The sequence below is a fragment of the Idiotropiscis lumnitzeri genome, chromosome 2 (genome assembly GCF_059441095.1).
Source record: "Idiotropiscis lumnitzeri isolate Australia: NSW breed Sydney's pygmy pipehorse chromosome 2, RoL_Ilum_1.0, whole genome shotgun sequence".
Taxonomy (NCBI): domain Eukaryota; kingdom Metazoa; phylum Chordata; class Actinopteri; order Syngnathiformes; family Syngnathidae; genus Idiotropiscis; species Idiotropiscis lumnitzeri.
The window spans coordinates 5,103,235-5,118,930 of NC_142392.1; the positions used below are offsets into that span (position 1 = coordinate 5,103,235).

The following is a 15,696-nucleotide window of genomic DNA, read 5'->3' on the forward strand; positions in this document are numbered from 1 at the left end:
TTTTAATAGTTCTGGTGTTCATTTTGCATTGGTTAAAACAGAAAACTACAACTGCACAATCAGACAACAGAACTGTTGGCCCGTTTTTCATGTGTGATTGCCAACACACAAGAAAGAAATTGCGTTGATACATTTGCAAAGTACAAATGACAAATGTGCACAGTGTGACCAGTCAGGACTTACCGCAGCGAGCTAAACTAAATTGGAGCACTAGGGGGAAATATAGAGTGGAATGAACTTGGGTTTTGGTCAACCAAAATATTAACACCTGCGCTTCACCTTTGTGTTGGGAATATCAAAAAGTGCCTCACCACCTTAAATGTTTAAAAAAACCTTACCGACCATGTAGTACAGTTCCTAGTTATGAATAAAGCCGTAAAAACTGAAGGAGTCAAAGCGGAATACACTGTAATGTTTTTGGATGATGACGATCCAAGGTAGGAAAAGTTATTTTCCTGTTTGAGTCAACGCCCTTGAAGTTGCAGCCGGTTGAGCTCACTTATGTTTTCAGGATAGATATTTTATTATGTTAGGTTGTTCCGAGTAGAGTGGTGCTTTTAAGGCCATGTGACGGTTCCTACGTTTCCTTACATTGCTGAATTCTAAGAGATACTTGTTTTGTAAATGACCAAACAATGTTTGGGACACACGGAAACTGATGAGTCGGTGAATGGTGTTTGTGATTATTTTATCAAATCAACACAAGGACGCCAATCTTGTAAAATTCCAGGAGTTTGCATTATGTTTACATATGCTGCCTGTTTGTTTAGTCTCGTGTCTGAATGGGCAGGCTAGCTTAGCCTTTATGTGGCCCACAGCTGTGCCCCAGCAGGCACATATTTTATAAACCTGCACACCGCCAGTGTTTGGGGGGGAAAAAAAGTGCACCCACACTCGCCTACAGCAGTCAGGCCTCGCCTCGCCTCCCTTTCCTGTGCCGTCATTAAGCAGCCAACATTCTTTCCTTTTCTGTCGCTCACGTGCGGTTTGGAGTTAAAAGCCTCCATTCATGAGTGCAACGAAGCCAAAAGGCAGGATGCCCCCACCCTTGTGGAGTGCCGAGCTGGTACCCACCTTGGCGCTTCACTTTTTGCCCAAAGATCAAAAATGAAAGAGGAACGTATGGTGCTTTCCAGGTTTAATTATTACTCCCACTGATGGTTTCTGTTGCGTTTCTCAAATTGTAAAGCCACCATGAGGTTGCGGTACCGTCGTTGCACACCGACATTAAATTGTAGATAAATCAGATCAGAAAATTGTCAACTGTGAGTGAGCATTTGTTTATAACGAAGAAAGGTTTTCCAGGTGTGCATGGAAAACGTCCAAAGTTCTGCAGATCATTAAATTGGAACCATACACACGAAACTCTCTGAAAGCTTGGCTTGTTATTATGGTAACCTTGAAAACCTTTGACTTGCAAAACAACACCAATGAAACCGTGAATTTTCCTAGGCGTGCATACCCTCCAAAACGCTCTGGCGAAACTGCGACTGTGGACATGTTGCGGTGCGTGGGGGAGAGCACATGTGTGAACTTGCAGTGAGGTGAGCAGTCGTCAGTGTCGTCACTAACAACAGTAAGCGAGTGAGTCATTGCGTTGGACGGGTGTTATGCCTCTACTTATCACATTTAGAAATTATCTATATTGTGTTTGGATAAAAGACCATAATAGTCGCAGTATTCTGCTTCATGCTATGTGTGCACATTTTGCACACTTTGAGGGCATGAGACTTTCAGGACAAGAGGGCCGAGGCAGTGAGTGCTCCAATTGATTGCGCGCTGATTGCAGAGAGCACTCAGCAGGTCACCATGACTGTTTGCAGCAAACAAGGCGGAGCTTCTAGTTGTACTTTTCCACTGATTTTCTACTTTTGCCTGACAACACGGTCCTGATGCCCGAATACATGGTTTTGGTTGAGCCCTCGCCAGTTTCGAGTCTCAAGACCCTTCCAGTGTTAAAGTTCAGGAAGAGTGATATCACTCACATAAGGTAAATACTGGCACCCTCTCTTCCTGTTTTTGTCTCCAAAATATGGTCATAAAAAAGTTGTGTGATAATACCCCCTAAGAGTTTGACTGTGACATCATTGCAACATGACCGTGTGGAATTTACCGATTAACCAAGAAAACAATACAAAACCGACGCGGTAAAACTCTCGGTATGAATACTGATGCTATCAGCGATTGAGAGACACAGACGGCTTACATCTCTGGCGAACAATCAACAGTCTCTCGGCATCTCAATGTAAGGCTAAAAATTTGTAATACTTGATGTTTCAGGTGTTTCTTATTGAACGATTCGAGAAATAAATCTCAAGGTGTAATGTTGTTTTTATAATTCACAATCTAGAGTGGAACGTTGGACTCTTTATAGTCGCGCAGCAAACTCAGCTGTATGGCTTATTCCGAGCAAAACAAAGACCGTTGGCATTATTCTCCCACAGTTCCAATAACCGACGGCTTCCAAACGCAGCACAGTTTCACGCTATGTGGTTGTGTTTATTTCCAGAGCGGGTGACGTGCGCGCAACACGCCTCCTATATGCGGCACGTCAGACACTGGTGGGGGCTGCCATTGGTGAACTGTTGTTGCTGTAGCAGCTTGTGCCGTCGCCTCTGAGGAGGAGGGGGTGTGAGGGTGGAGAGAGAGAGAGAGAGAGAGAGAGAGTGGGGGGAGGCGGTATAAAACATCTCTAGACAGAAGAGCTTCACTTTGGAGGAGAGGAGTGGAAAGGGAGGACTGGTAGCGCGCAGAAGGACCCCATCTGAAGACCTCCCCCTTTTGCGTGGTATTTACCAACAACAAGCTTTCTGTCCATCATCTGTTTCAGCGGACCGCCGCGAGGAAAACGAGCCGCCTACCGCGACAGGCTGAGCACTAAATGAGCACAGGAACCACCGCACTTCGATCTGGGCTCAAAGTGGAGAAAAAGACGCACCGACGAGCGCGCAGTGAACAGAAAAAAGCGCACACAGACCGTGGCCGTTGCTTTCCTCAATGCATACCCTTTGTGCCCGGGGAACCATGAAACCAGAGATCAACGCCGCCGTGGGATTTTTGTCGAGATTTCTGCGGGTAAAAGGACACGTAAACGATCGGCAAGTCCAAACGTTCAGCCAGAGTCTACAGGACATTTTGTCAGGTGAGCAAAAACCCTTCTTAGGTTCCGTTCCAATTCAACAAACCATACAAGGTGTAGAGACTTCTCTCTAATCGCGAGTTTTGTTTTCATTCGGCCTTAAAACGGGCTACAAATACGACTTGCAGTCTGACCGTGAGGCAGTCAGAAGAAGCCTTCTTTGTTCTCGCCGAGTCTCACTATCAGCGCCACAAGAACGCACGGCTTCGCGCTCGAAAGGCGAAAAATGACGGGGGAAATGGCTGACAAAATTGCACAATTCGACGATTTACTTGACACAATCGAATATTTTACTGCCAAGAACCCATAGAGAGCTTATAAGCGAGCCAATTTGTTAGTTTAGAAGTGAGAGAGGGGGTGGGGGGACAAGGAAGTGCACAGAGAGCGACAGCAACAGACGCTGCACAATTACGTAATGCAAAACCATTTATAATTAATCAAACAATCAACCACCCAAAATAGCTCTCGTAATTAGGGGGCGATTATTAATTGCGATTGGTAAGAAAGAAATTCCAATTCTTGTACGTTTCCAAAATGAATGTATGATTATTTGTGTTTTTCATTTAACACGACAAAACATAGGTGAATCCTTGAATTAAGGTTTATTCTCTTTTCATGACATCATGTGCATGTTTACCCATATAGCAGAATTAGAGTCATGAGTCCTACTTTAGGGAATTAAGGTCTTTCTCCCCTGACCCTGCTGTAAATCTGCCATACATCTGCTTCACTCCACGTATGGAACAGCAGATCAGATGATGACCTACATTCACACCACAAGGGCCCCCGTCTATCCGGCAGTAAAATTTGAGACGGGACGCCTTAACCCCTTAGAAACGAGAAAGCGACAAAGTAGTACTTTGCATAATGTGTGTGTGAGACGGTGTTATAGTTGAGCACCGTGTTCAGTCTTTGTCGTATCAGATAACGTATAAGCGAGGTATTAGTCATGTTTTGTCAGCGGAAAAAAAAAACAACAGGGGGCTTGGCTTGTAAACACAAAAAAAAAAGTTTCTGCAAAATGGATCCTGCCGTGGCGAGGGAGGTTGTTTTGGTAGAGCCTATAGCAGGACATTAAAGACGGGGGCGGACGCGACGTCATCGAGAGGGAGGAGGAGGGGAACTGAAAATAGGCTTGATATGTACGGGAAATGATTTTCTTTTTTTTTAATAATACACAAAACAATTCTTTTTCTGCGACGTGTGAAGGGCGATGACCGCATTGTTTTTCAACCTTTGTTACGCAAGACGGGCCCAAACAAATTCACCTAAAGCAGTTAGGGTGTGAATAAACAAGCGTCTTTTGTTAAACTCTTCAGGTTAAGTGTGTCGTCCGCCTTCCGTTCCCCCCTCCTCGTGCCCTGGTTTTTAAGAATAGGTTGTGCCGAGCTGATCCTGAACCCAGCTGCTCCAGGGGGTTTGGAAGTGGATGCCTTTTGTGCCTCAGCCCGGCAGATCCGCCAGTGGTTTTCCATTAGCGAGGACTGGCTTTTGTGAGGCAGGAGGGGAAAGACGTATGTGGGTGTGTGTGTGTGTGTGTGTGGAGGGGGGTGGGGGTTATTGTCTTATTATCCCCGTTGTTGAATACAGGTGGCCTGTACACTAGCCTACTTTATTTCTTTGGTTACAATGGCGTCTGCATCAAGGGGAATTCAATATGGATGAGGGGCTTTTTGTGCTTCTCGGTAAAAGAAAAGCTCCAAAGAAAATGTGTCCAGATCTCGATGCCGCAGAAGAGTGGAAATGTTGCTTATTTTTCTTCCTCACACATCCAAGGACAGTCAACACTTTCAGTCAAAGCCCAGAGGGAAATGAAAGTGATGGCGTCACTCCGTATTCTGGAAAAACTTCCACAAAAACAAGATCCTGTCCCTTTAAGAGGGGGCGGAGCCACACCTCCCAGATGGCTGGCTGAGACTTGGGACTTTCAGTGTTTTTGTTCAGCCAGTCATGGGAGACTTTGTGACACTGACGGCAGCCGGGGGAGGGATTGTGCAATTCAACGAGTCTCTTTTCTTGTCACGTACGCACAGGGCACTGTTGGCTGCCTGTTTTATGGCCGCTTATCAGGAGTCTAACAGGTGGTGCTGTTTTTCTTTGCTCGCTTGCGCGACTGCGCCCTCACAATAACTGCACTTAGCCAGATCCAGACTGAATATCCACAACAAAAAGTACCAACTACCTGGGGACTGACTATCAAGCTCTAATGTACCTACGATGTGTAGTCATAGAAATATTTTTTTTTTTGTATTGTATATCTGAAAACTACAACCTTGTGAAAACACTCTATCCTAAAGCAGCAGCATTGTGATGCGACCCAGACTTAATCACAGCTAAATACAACTTGTATCCTTTTCTGTGTGTCCCGGCAGAACAATACAAGCACCACTGGTTCCCGGACAGGCCCTGCAAAGGTTCAGGGTACCGCTGCATCCGTATCAACCACAAGATGGACCCTCTGGTGGGGCAGGCGGGCCAGCGTATCGGCTTGACCATCCAGCAACTCTACCTGCTGCTGCCTAGCGAGCTCACGCTCTGGGTGGACCCCTTTGAGGTGTCCTACCGTATCGGCGAGGATGGTTCTATCTGTGTCCTGTACGAGTCGCAGCCTATGCCAGCAGTCATGCCAGGAACGGTGGTCGCCAGCTCACCCTCGGGGAGCGGTGGCTCGGGGAGCGCTATGGTGGACAGTCACATCAGCTGCAAGGAGGAACTGATGGTGCTGGGCAGAGCCAGTCCCTCCAAAGCCTACAACATGATGACTGTGTCCAGTTAAATGGTGCGCACTTTCGGCCGGGCCTACTAGTCGTTCAGGGTCACACCTTGGCCAGTCAACATGAATTTGACCGGATCAGGGCAAGCCTTTTTAAAAGCTAAGAATATGAATCAAAATAGTAAAAGAGGAAAAAAACAAAAGAAAAAAAACAGAGGATGTGCCCTATCATCCAAGTGATGGAAACCTTGTAGGTTTGATATATATCCCCACCACCACCCGTCCCACCCCCCCGCCCATTATCATCTGTTCTGTTGTGTCATTGGATCAGCTGGGTACTCCCTTTTTTAGGACAGTACTTTTGGAGATGGAACTGTTGGGGCAGCTACACCAACCGATCAGGACCCCCACCTACCCCTCGACTGTAAACATGGTGATCAGCTTAATCCCTCAAGGGTCTGTCAGCATTGACTTTGCACTTTTCTTACTTGTGGTTACAATGGGTACATGCTAAACACACCACAGCCTAAAAAAAAACACCAAATTGTATGGAATTTATTCCTAGAATTATCCCCCTTGATATTCAAAGTTTGAGGTTGTTTAGTTGAGGAAAAGTTGAGGGTTTGGCCCATCGAGGTAAAGCAGCTCGAATGAAAGCATCTATTTTCTCTAAAATCCCCTTTTGGACCACAGGGAATCTTTACCTGCAAGTGACTGAAGCTAACGCCCTCAACTTTCCACCTCAGTGACTCAACCTACTCCTGGCCTGTATGTAAGTGCAAGTGTTTGCGACACCTGTTACCTATGGATACCAGTGTGTCCGCTGCAATCCCACCAACCATCTTATGTGTAGCTTTCTGGGGGAGGCCAGAAGATCGGTCTCTCTCCCCTCAATTTAATGAATGTTGTTGAAATTCACAATCAAGTTCCTGTGCTTGCCCTCTTTTCCCTCACCATATGATCTCCTGTTTCGCCAAATTTCAGTGTAGCAAAGAGGAAGGGGGGCCAATTCTACCCAAATCTGTTAGAATTGACATTGAATGCACTTTGACATTAGATTGTGTGGGATGTGTACTTTTTGTTTTTTTAATCGCCTACATTCCATCCATTCGAATGTCAACTATTACACCATTTTTCCTGACCTCCTCATCTCTTTTTGTTCATACTGTAGCTCTCCATTTGGAATAGATGGCTGTCTTGTCAAGTGGGGAGTGTAAGACTCTGGATTTCACAAGCATTTTTTTTCGACACTGTATTTGTGAACATTTCATAGCTTTTATGGAAGATGGAGGTTGTCTGTTGGTGGTAGGCGAGAAGCTGTGGTGTTCTCTTGGCACTGTTCATGAAGCTGATAGGTTTAATCCCAAGGGTCTGGAACAAGTGACGGGGGCACGGAGCACTGACTGTCAGATGTTGATTTTTGACTTGAATTTTTAAAGAAACACCAGGGCTTGTCAGCCTTTCACTTTACTGGTATCAGTGATCTCCAAGGGCCCTTATTTTTTAAAAGGGAAGTCCTTTTATAAGCTTTGGAGGTGCGTTTGCCTTACCTCTTCTCATGATTATGAGCCATTAGTGATTTCCAAGTGAGTCTCGACTGCCCTCACACACACAGCCTGGCAGCTTCGTCGCCCGACTTTGGGTGCCTCAAGTGCCACATATCACCCCTCACCTCAGACCTCCCTTTCATCCAAAAGCAACGCCAGCACTGCTAGCCTGATACCACCACCCTAACTACACTTGTGCAGGTAGACTTAATGTGACACATATCACCGTCCATCACCCACGGTGGAGTTGGCGTGAAGGAACGCCGGGATGGCGGTTTCTGTTTTGTGATAAAGGAGCGGACCGGGGCCAAGGCCGGACTCGTGTCCAGGGCAGCTAAAATCCCTCTGGCCCACCCCGTTCCAAACATGTTCAGCATCCGCACCCGGATTGCCTTCAGCCTTCCCTCAAAGTGACGGATAAATAAACCAGCACACTCACACACATTCAAACGTAGAGGCGGGTGGTGGGGGGGTTAGCGACAAACACGGAAGAAAGAAGATGAATAATTGAGGGTACCGTAGCGTTGTTGTTTCGTTTTCATCTCACTGGATTGCGCTGCATTTAATTACTGAGTAGCATCATTGTTTACATGCATATGAAAGGATGTGATGGCGCACACCCACACCCGGTTATGGGGCTGTATCTGTCACAGCAGGCTGGGTGTTTTTAAGCTCCCCTAAGCCTGAGAGGATCATGGGTAATCAAGCTATAGCCTTTGACGCACTGCACCCCCTATTTGGCTCACTCACTGCTGATATACTCATCAGCACTGTGTGGCATAAAAAAATAAAAGCACGATTTTATGTTGTCGTCCTGAAGAGGAGATGGTTTTGTTTCTTTCCACCACTGCCCCCTTCCTAGTCATGTCACACATTGTATGCTAGTTGTATTTTATGGTCACACTGGTAGATATTTCCCCTCCTCTTCCTAAAATTTGTTTTATAAGTTTGAAGACCCCAAATTTGAGAAAACAACCAAATCCCCTTTGACGCCTTCTCAACCGTTCCCACCACCAACGAAAAATGGCTTAAGTCCTCGGTAGGAGTAACAATTTCGATGGCATCCATTCAGCTTGTGCGCACATAGCTTACAGAATTGTCATGGAGTGCTTTGAGTAAAAAAAAAAAAAAAAAAAAGCCAGAGGTAAAATAGCACATTAAATGCACTAAAATGTTCAAATGTTTTCTTCTGGAGATGCAAGGAGTCTCTCCTGGAATGTATTGCCAAACTCAGGCCTGGGACATTCAACAAAAGACTCTTAGGAAAAGCTTGTTAAACGTGTTAAGATGTGATACAGAAAGGGAACAGTCATTTTTTTTTTTTTTTGTCGTAATTTTGTCATCAACTGGTTGAATTATTGCCACTTTCACATTTGAGCTGTTTTACATATCATAAAATGTATCGTAACTGTACAAGCAATGGTAGAGTGCATAAAATTACACATGGGAAGTGCCAATAATTACGTTTTTTTTTTCCTTTGGATGTGTTCCTTTTTCTAAATCATCTTTTAACATGAGTAACGCTTTTTGTAAGTGAAGCCATTTTTGAAGAAAGTGTTGGCAAGGACCAAAGTTGTTTTGGTTTAAAAAAAAAAAAAAAAATAGTTTCCACGATCTGTAATCATAGACGTATCCTTGGTTTTGTCCATTTTCTTTTCCTTTTTTTCCTTTTTCTATTTACATATAAAAGCAGAAAAATAAGACAAAAAAAATCTGAGCTTACCCAAGAAGAAAAAGCTTGTGATCTCATGTCATCGTTATCGTGTTAATTTTTTTTTCTTTCCTTGGGTATGTTGCGATGAACTGCTGTAAATTTGTACAGTTCATGTAAATTGATTGTGCGGAAGTTGTACAGATTTCTATATTTTGGAAGAAAACGTTTTTTTCTCTGTAATAAAAGATTTCCTATCTTGGCATCATACATCGTTGTGAGCTGTCATTCTTATTTTGGGACATCATTTAAGGCAAATTTCCATTATTTAAAATGGGTGATCCAGAATGTGTTGGAAACCGACTTAAGTCCATATTGGGATGTGACCGCCTCACTTTTTTGAAAGTGCGAGTGGGACACTTGGACCAAAAGGACTGGGAAGGAGATCATGTAAGCATTCCTTCCATCCAACCACTATCCAAGCCGCATATCCGCTTATATTAATGACACAAACATCGCTATGCTTCTATGTTTTGGCTTTATTCTTTGAGATGTTTCACAAGCTTTTCCATGCAAAGGAAAAGTTATACCGGCTTTGAAAATTACATGACGAGGCAGCTGACGGCACTGACGCATGGAAAAGGGCCGTGGCAGGACTCGTCATAAAAAGGAACATTATTATGACTTGAGCCTTTGACTAAATCAAAATATTTCGTGTTGCAATAAGCATGAAATCAATGTACAGTATACTGCGGTTAAGTTTTAGTGTTAGAATATTTTGGAGTTCTGCAATGCACATGGACTCTCTGAATATTTTATGCATGTTTAAATGTTTGAAAAGCGTGATTAAATGCTGCAAAAACTGTAAAAACATGCCTAGGTTGTATTTAAATTGGGTATCACCCTATCGTCGATTTCACTTCTTGTGGGGTGTGATCAGGAATGTAAACCCCGCAAAGGAGGGAAGAATACAGTATAACAATTTATCGGTGTTTGTTTACTGTTCCCGATTCAATCAATACGTTTTAACAGAGTAATGCATTAGTCGAGATTTCCGTGCAGATTAAGGAACTTTGAACTTCATTTAGTCCCTCTGTGAAAAACACACAACATGTAAAGACAACTTCGAAATAATGTCAATTTTTAAACAGGAATCGTTTAGCCACTCAACGTTTTGTATTTTGCCGATAAATTGAATATAAGTTGAACAGCCAAAACAAGCACATGTGATCTAAATTTACCTAGAATAATTTACAACTCTTTGCCTCTTTGTTAAATAAATATTTGATCGCTGTCTGAACATGTCAGATGACACTGGCTGGAAAGTGTTGAGTGTTTTTACTTCGTTATGACAATTGCAAACAAACCTCACCTACTTTGATAAACCTGTGATATGAGTGGTGAGTTATGAGTGTGCAACGCTGAGAACTACTAGGTGACAGTGTAAACAGACCCTCAAAATCTCATCAGTACACTCTGTCCTTTACTGAAGTTCTATTTGTATTTATGTGCAAGCTGTTAGAACAAAGGCTTTATTCCTGCGAGGTATGTGTCCTATTGCTCAATGGACAAAGGGTAAGCTGCAGCTGCACACAAGTTAATTCATTAATTAAAATCTTTATTTGTGGTGCAAATTTGAACTTGGCAAACAAGTCTGCAACTAATTTATTGTAATTCAAAGTCTGTAGACTGTTAAAACGTAACCCCAACTAAAATTAATACTAAAACTAATAGTAAAACTAACAAAAACTAAACTAACGACGAATAAAACCTAAGATAGCCATCCTGAAAACTAATTAAAAGGAACCAAATTTTGAAAACAAAATTAACTGAAATAGAAACTATAATCGAAATTCCAAAACTATAATAACCCAGGTCCCACCCCGCAGAGTCCAACACCGTAATAATTAAGACAAGGTGGAGGACAAAGAAGTCCACAATCACATGTTTCAATCGCGTTAGCATGCCACGAGGGTTGTGTGAGCTTATCGTAAAGGTGCGGCAGTCGAAAAAAAACAAGACTTTGTCCTCATACAAACGTGAATGTGCAGGTGTGAGTGTGTGGTTTTATACGATGCAAATATACAGTATACAGTATGTTTTGACACGTGCCTGTGCGAACACGTGTCCATTAGCATAGACTTTCCCCTTGGATAAGTAGAGTACTGCCCACTGAAATGTTTTATGCTAACAGTGTGTTGATGCAATGTCGTCAATCATTTGGAAATGTGTTGGGACGCTTTAAGCAATAACATTGGGAATTTGTTTCAAAACTCTTGGCGGGGATTATAGCTGCACTGAAACTAGGTCAGATGGAGCGCTACCACGGATGAATAGTCGATGTGAAAAACACTAAATCCCAAAGGTGGAGGGTTAACATTTGGCAATTTAAGACTGGCCTGCAGAGTTATGGTCTTGTTTGGATAGTTCTTGTTTAGTCTTGTAATGGATGTAAACAGGTCAAGTACTAATATTTGTTCTTCAGCTCCGACACACTCATTTTGCCTCCCAGATTCTTACCGTATCGCTAACTTGAATCGCGACCATCTATCTGTTGCATCCTTCCTATCTTTATCCCTTCCTCCCTTCTCCGAGCTGTCAGCAATTAACACACACTAGCACGGCAGTTAATTTTCACCGGGTTGATTCGAGACCCTTAGCAAACAGGCCCTTTAAGAGCGTTGGTGAAGGGTCATGTGACTCTAAAGTTGTCGTGGCTTTTTCTGGGTTAAAAACATTACACCTTTCCGGTATGTACGAAACATCCACGCTGTTGCTATCATCTATTTTAAAACCTGTGACATAACGCTACCTTGGCTCCTCTCTCTCTTACGCAAAAATAGCAGTCAGCTGACAACTCGTCATTAAATGTCCAACTTAAATGACAATGATACAGGGTAGGCAATAGTTGTGACATCATAGCGGTGCAATGGAGTTAGCAGTAACCTCAAGGGCGATTGTAACCAAAAATGGACTCAACACACATTGGGTAGACAAAGGCTCCCTGTTTTTGGTCACTCGAAGCGTCGTACTCTGTGTAATGTGACAAACAAAGACGCGCAATCTGATTTTTCCACATAACGTGAGATGTAATACATGGCCCCATCATTTTTCCCCAGACATTAACCAATACTGTGACAGAGATTAATGCCCGTTATTTTGTGACCAGAATGGTCTCGCATTCTTCTCTGCTAGAAGTATCAAGCACGTGCTCCCAGCATTGTCACTCGCCGGTGGTAGCGCACAGATCCAAAATATCGCACTCATGTCCCACTGTCCCTGCTGCCTGGACTGTTTTCTTATTGTCCCACCTCCACGACAACCTGAGCCATCTGACCATGCAGGGTCTGGTCGGTATCAGACTTGTTTTGCAGCCACTTACAAGACACCGAACACATTTGGTAATCTGACATAGCGACTATTATGAACGACCAGAAATTCTGTAGTCTGAGCTCAGCATAAGAGTTAATGTAGGTCACGCCTAGAACTAGCTAACAGTTTCTAGCATATCAGCCTGTTTATACAAGAGTCCATTGTTTAGCAGGTAGTGCAAAACCATGTGTTTCTCATTTAAACATCACAGAGAGACATGTTACCGCTTGTTTATGGAACCACTCTTGGATTACCGTTTGATCACCAAGTCAAGTGATGTGATGTTGCCCCAAACGAAAGTGTCTCTGGCTGCAAAACAAATTTGTATACCAACCGATGAGCCCAGTGCGCTAATGATAAGCCATGGCACTAACCACGTCGACAGCCCTTTGCATTTTCCCACATATGGTCTGCAAGTCGGCGGTCAGACACGCCGGCAACATATTCTTGCGGCCAGCCTCTCCCAATCAGAAGGCTCTGAAGCACTCGCAGAGAAAAACAGCCACCTAAATATAGCCCGGCCTTGAGGTTCAGCAAGAGGCCCTCTGCACGTTGCCGGGCCACACACTCTCACACAGACGTGGATTTATTCAGTAGGAACCTTTAATTTCAAAAGAAGCTGACAATCAATACCGTGAACTTTATGGCATATAGACGGGCACAGCTGGAAGGTTTGTTGCGTTGTTTGCGTCAGTTGATAAGTGAAATATATTCCTCAGGGAGCGAGAGCAAGGCCAGGAAATGTTTACATCCTTGTTGCCATTCAATTTCTAAGGCAAGTCTGTAAATGATGAGCTTCATTTGTAAACATGTTCATTTAAAACCCCTTGTTGTTGTAAAAAGCCCGCTAACCGCCAACATCGGCACAAGTTTCTCGTGCGGTTTGTTCGCTTTGCCGGAAGAGGACGAGAGAACGCAACACCTCAGCTGTTTCTTGTTTGTGTTGCGTGTGAAGATGTGAAGACTCAACGGCACAATGGGGGAGGGGGGGTGAATGTAGGAGGCGACGGAACAAAGTGAATCGGGGATTTGGAAAAGACGAGAGATGCGTTTAAGAGCCGAGAGGAAGTGGGGGAACAAGCGGGTCGCATAAAAGGGAAAGTTTATAAAAGATGTAAGATAGCTGACAGGAAGACGTAGGCCTCATCCTCCCCACAATGAGCACATCTGTGGGAGCACACACACACACCGTGTCAAACACTATCAAAACACACGCAGTTGAGATGTACCAGTCTCCAGCAGACACACGTTAGTGAAAACACATAGGTGTAAACGGTTTGGGAACACACTGTCCCACTGTTAAACGGGTACATTTGACTATTAAACTATGCAAACAGGTACGTACATACAAGAACACACAAGTCAACATACTCATTAACTTTGAGCACAAACATAGTGGTAACGTTTTTAATCCAATGTTTAATCCTATTTATTCTTGAATACCACATTCCCAACTCCTTGTTTTGTCCCGGGGAGATATCCTGGCTTTGGCAGTGAGCTACAGATAACAGAACGACCTACATAAAGTGGCGGCTCAATGACTAACCATGGAAAAGTCATTTCCCGATGGCACTATGTTACTCATTACACATCAGATTATTTCTCAAAGACAAACAACACAGGATTGGTTAAAAACTGCAGTGAAGTACCAGTGAAAGGTAGCAAATAATGTGTTTGGCATCCTTGTGTTGATACAGTGGAGTCGTGGTAGGGAGGAGCTACACGGCGGTTTTCTGATTAGTCGACAGGGAATGTAAGAGGAAGTTGACAAAAACTGGTAAGAGAGGAGAGCTTTGGAAGCCGAGATAACTATAAAAGTGCTTTGATTAGCTTCATCCTGCAAAATCCAGACTGTTCTGTGACAACAAACTTCAGAAATAAACCAAACCACTTGGTGAAAATGTGCCGATCAAAACAATTGATGGTTTATGACTAGAAGAAGCCTACAGATATCTTTGTTGCCAGGTCCACTCGATTTAATGTATTGTGGTTGTTTAAATTGTTGTTTTAGATTCATTCCAACTAAGTCAAATTTGTTTTGTGAGCATTAGTGATCCAATTTGGACAGCCGCGGAGGCTCAGTTTCATATTGACATAGCTCGCGTATCTACCACCCATTTTCACATCCCTGGCGACATGAAGCAGGGATTACCGTTAGAAATGTAACATCTCTTATGTACATTTCACAAAAGTGGCATCTGAGACGATCCGGACAATGCGTCAGTCAGTCCGAGCCGCACTCCTTCGCAGCTGTCAATGGTTGGGGGTTCAGTACGCAGGGGGGGGGATATTTGTGCCGCGACACCTCCACCCACTTTTGGCAGTGGCTAGAGTGGGTTCCACCCATGCCGCGCATTCCTGCGCACCGCATTTGCTATATTGGCCTACTTGTGTCGAGGGGGTGGAAGTACGTGTAAAACAGACAAAGGCGGTGGAGGCCATGTAAATTATGACTTGAACACATCGCTCTGGAGAGAAATGTTTCTGTACGTGCGTGCACTCATGGACGGTGCGTAAAATAACGACGACTAAACAAATAGTTCCCAGAGTGCACAACATGAAAGCACACGATTAAGAGTGAGTGGGTCGATGCATACTCCATAAGACCTCTCATATGGAAAACATCTGCAACGTTTCTCTGTCCTAATCTCCCTCCTGCTTTTCCCATAATTTTTCAACCCCCCGCTGCACACAACACTTTTGGGGTCTTAATGGCTCTCCCCCCACAGCCGGGGTTGTTTTGTAAATGTGAAAAAAAAAAACCGAAGAGCATTTCAGTGAGAAGTCAGTTGAAGTGCTGACCTCTCTAAAAAGCAACAAGAGCTTCTCAGTGGGACGCAAAAGCTGCCCCGGGGATTGGGAATGTCGCAGTGCTGTGACTCTTCGCTCTGTTGTGAAAACTCAAGTGTTGATGCGAGTTACTTGCTCCGTCATAATTGGCATATTTCTGGTTTCATCCATGGGTGTTGGCACAGCAGTTGGCAAGAAATGAAAGCTGCGGCACACCGCGGAAAACTCATCCATAACACGCGGGGCCAAAATGGCCCCAGAATCCACATTTATGGCTTCATCTGAAATGTCAAACACGGGCCGCCATGACCTTCTGTTAGGTCAACGACTCAAGACATATACGATACTATATATGGTGATATACTACAAAGATATCTGATACATTTGTTTATCTAGTCTTGCTTTTGTCAATATAATCCGCATGGTTAATTTTAATGCATGGCGCCATGTTAGAAACGGATGTGACGTCAATTTACTTACCTTA

General features: G+C 43.9%; 1 protein-coding gene across 1 annotated transcript; it reads left to right on the forward strand.

The window, feature by feature from the left end:
• Positions 1-2,694: 2,694 nt before the first annotated feature.
• Positions 2,695-9,320, forward strand: btg1 (BTG anti-proliferation factor 1). Its single transcript, XM_088287527.1, has 2 exons — positions 2,695-3,142; positions 5,512-9,320. The coding sequence occupies exons 1-2, from the start codon at positions 2,998-3,000 to the stop codon at positions 5,913-5,915; spliced, it is 549 nt and encodes a 182-aa protein (XP_088143653.1). The 5' UTR covers positions 2,695-2,997; the 3' UTR covers positions 5,916-9,320.
• Positions 9,321-15,696: the final 6,376 nt, after the last annotated feature.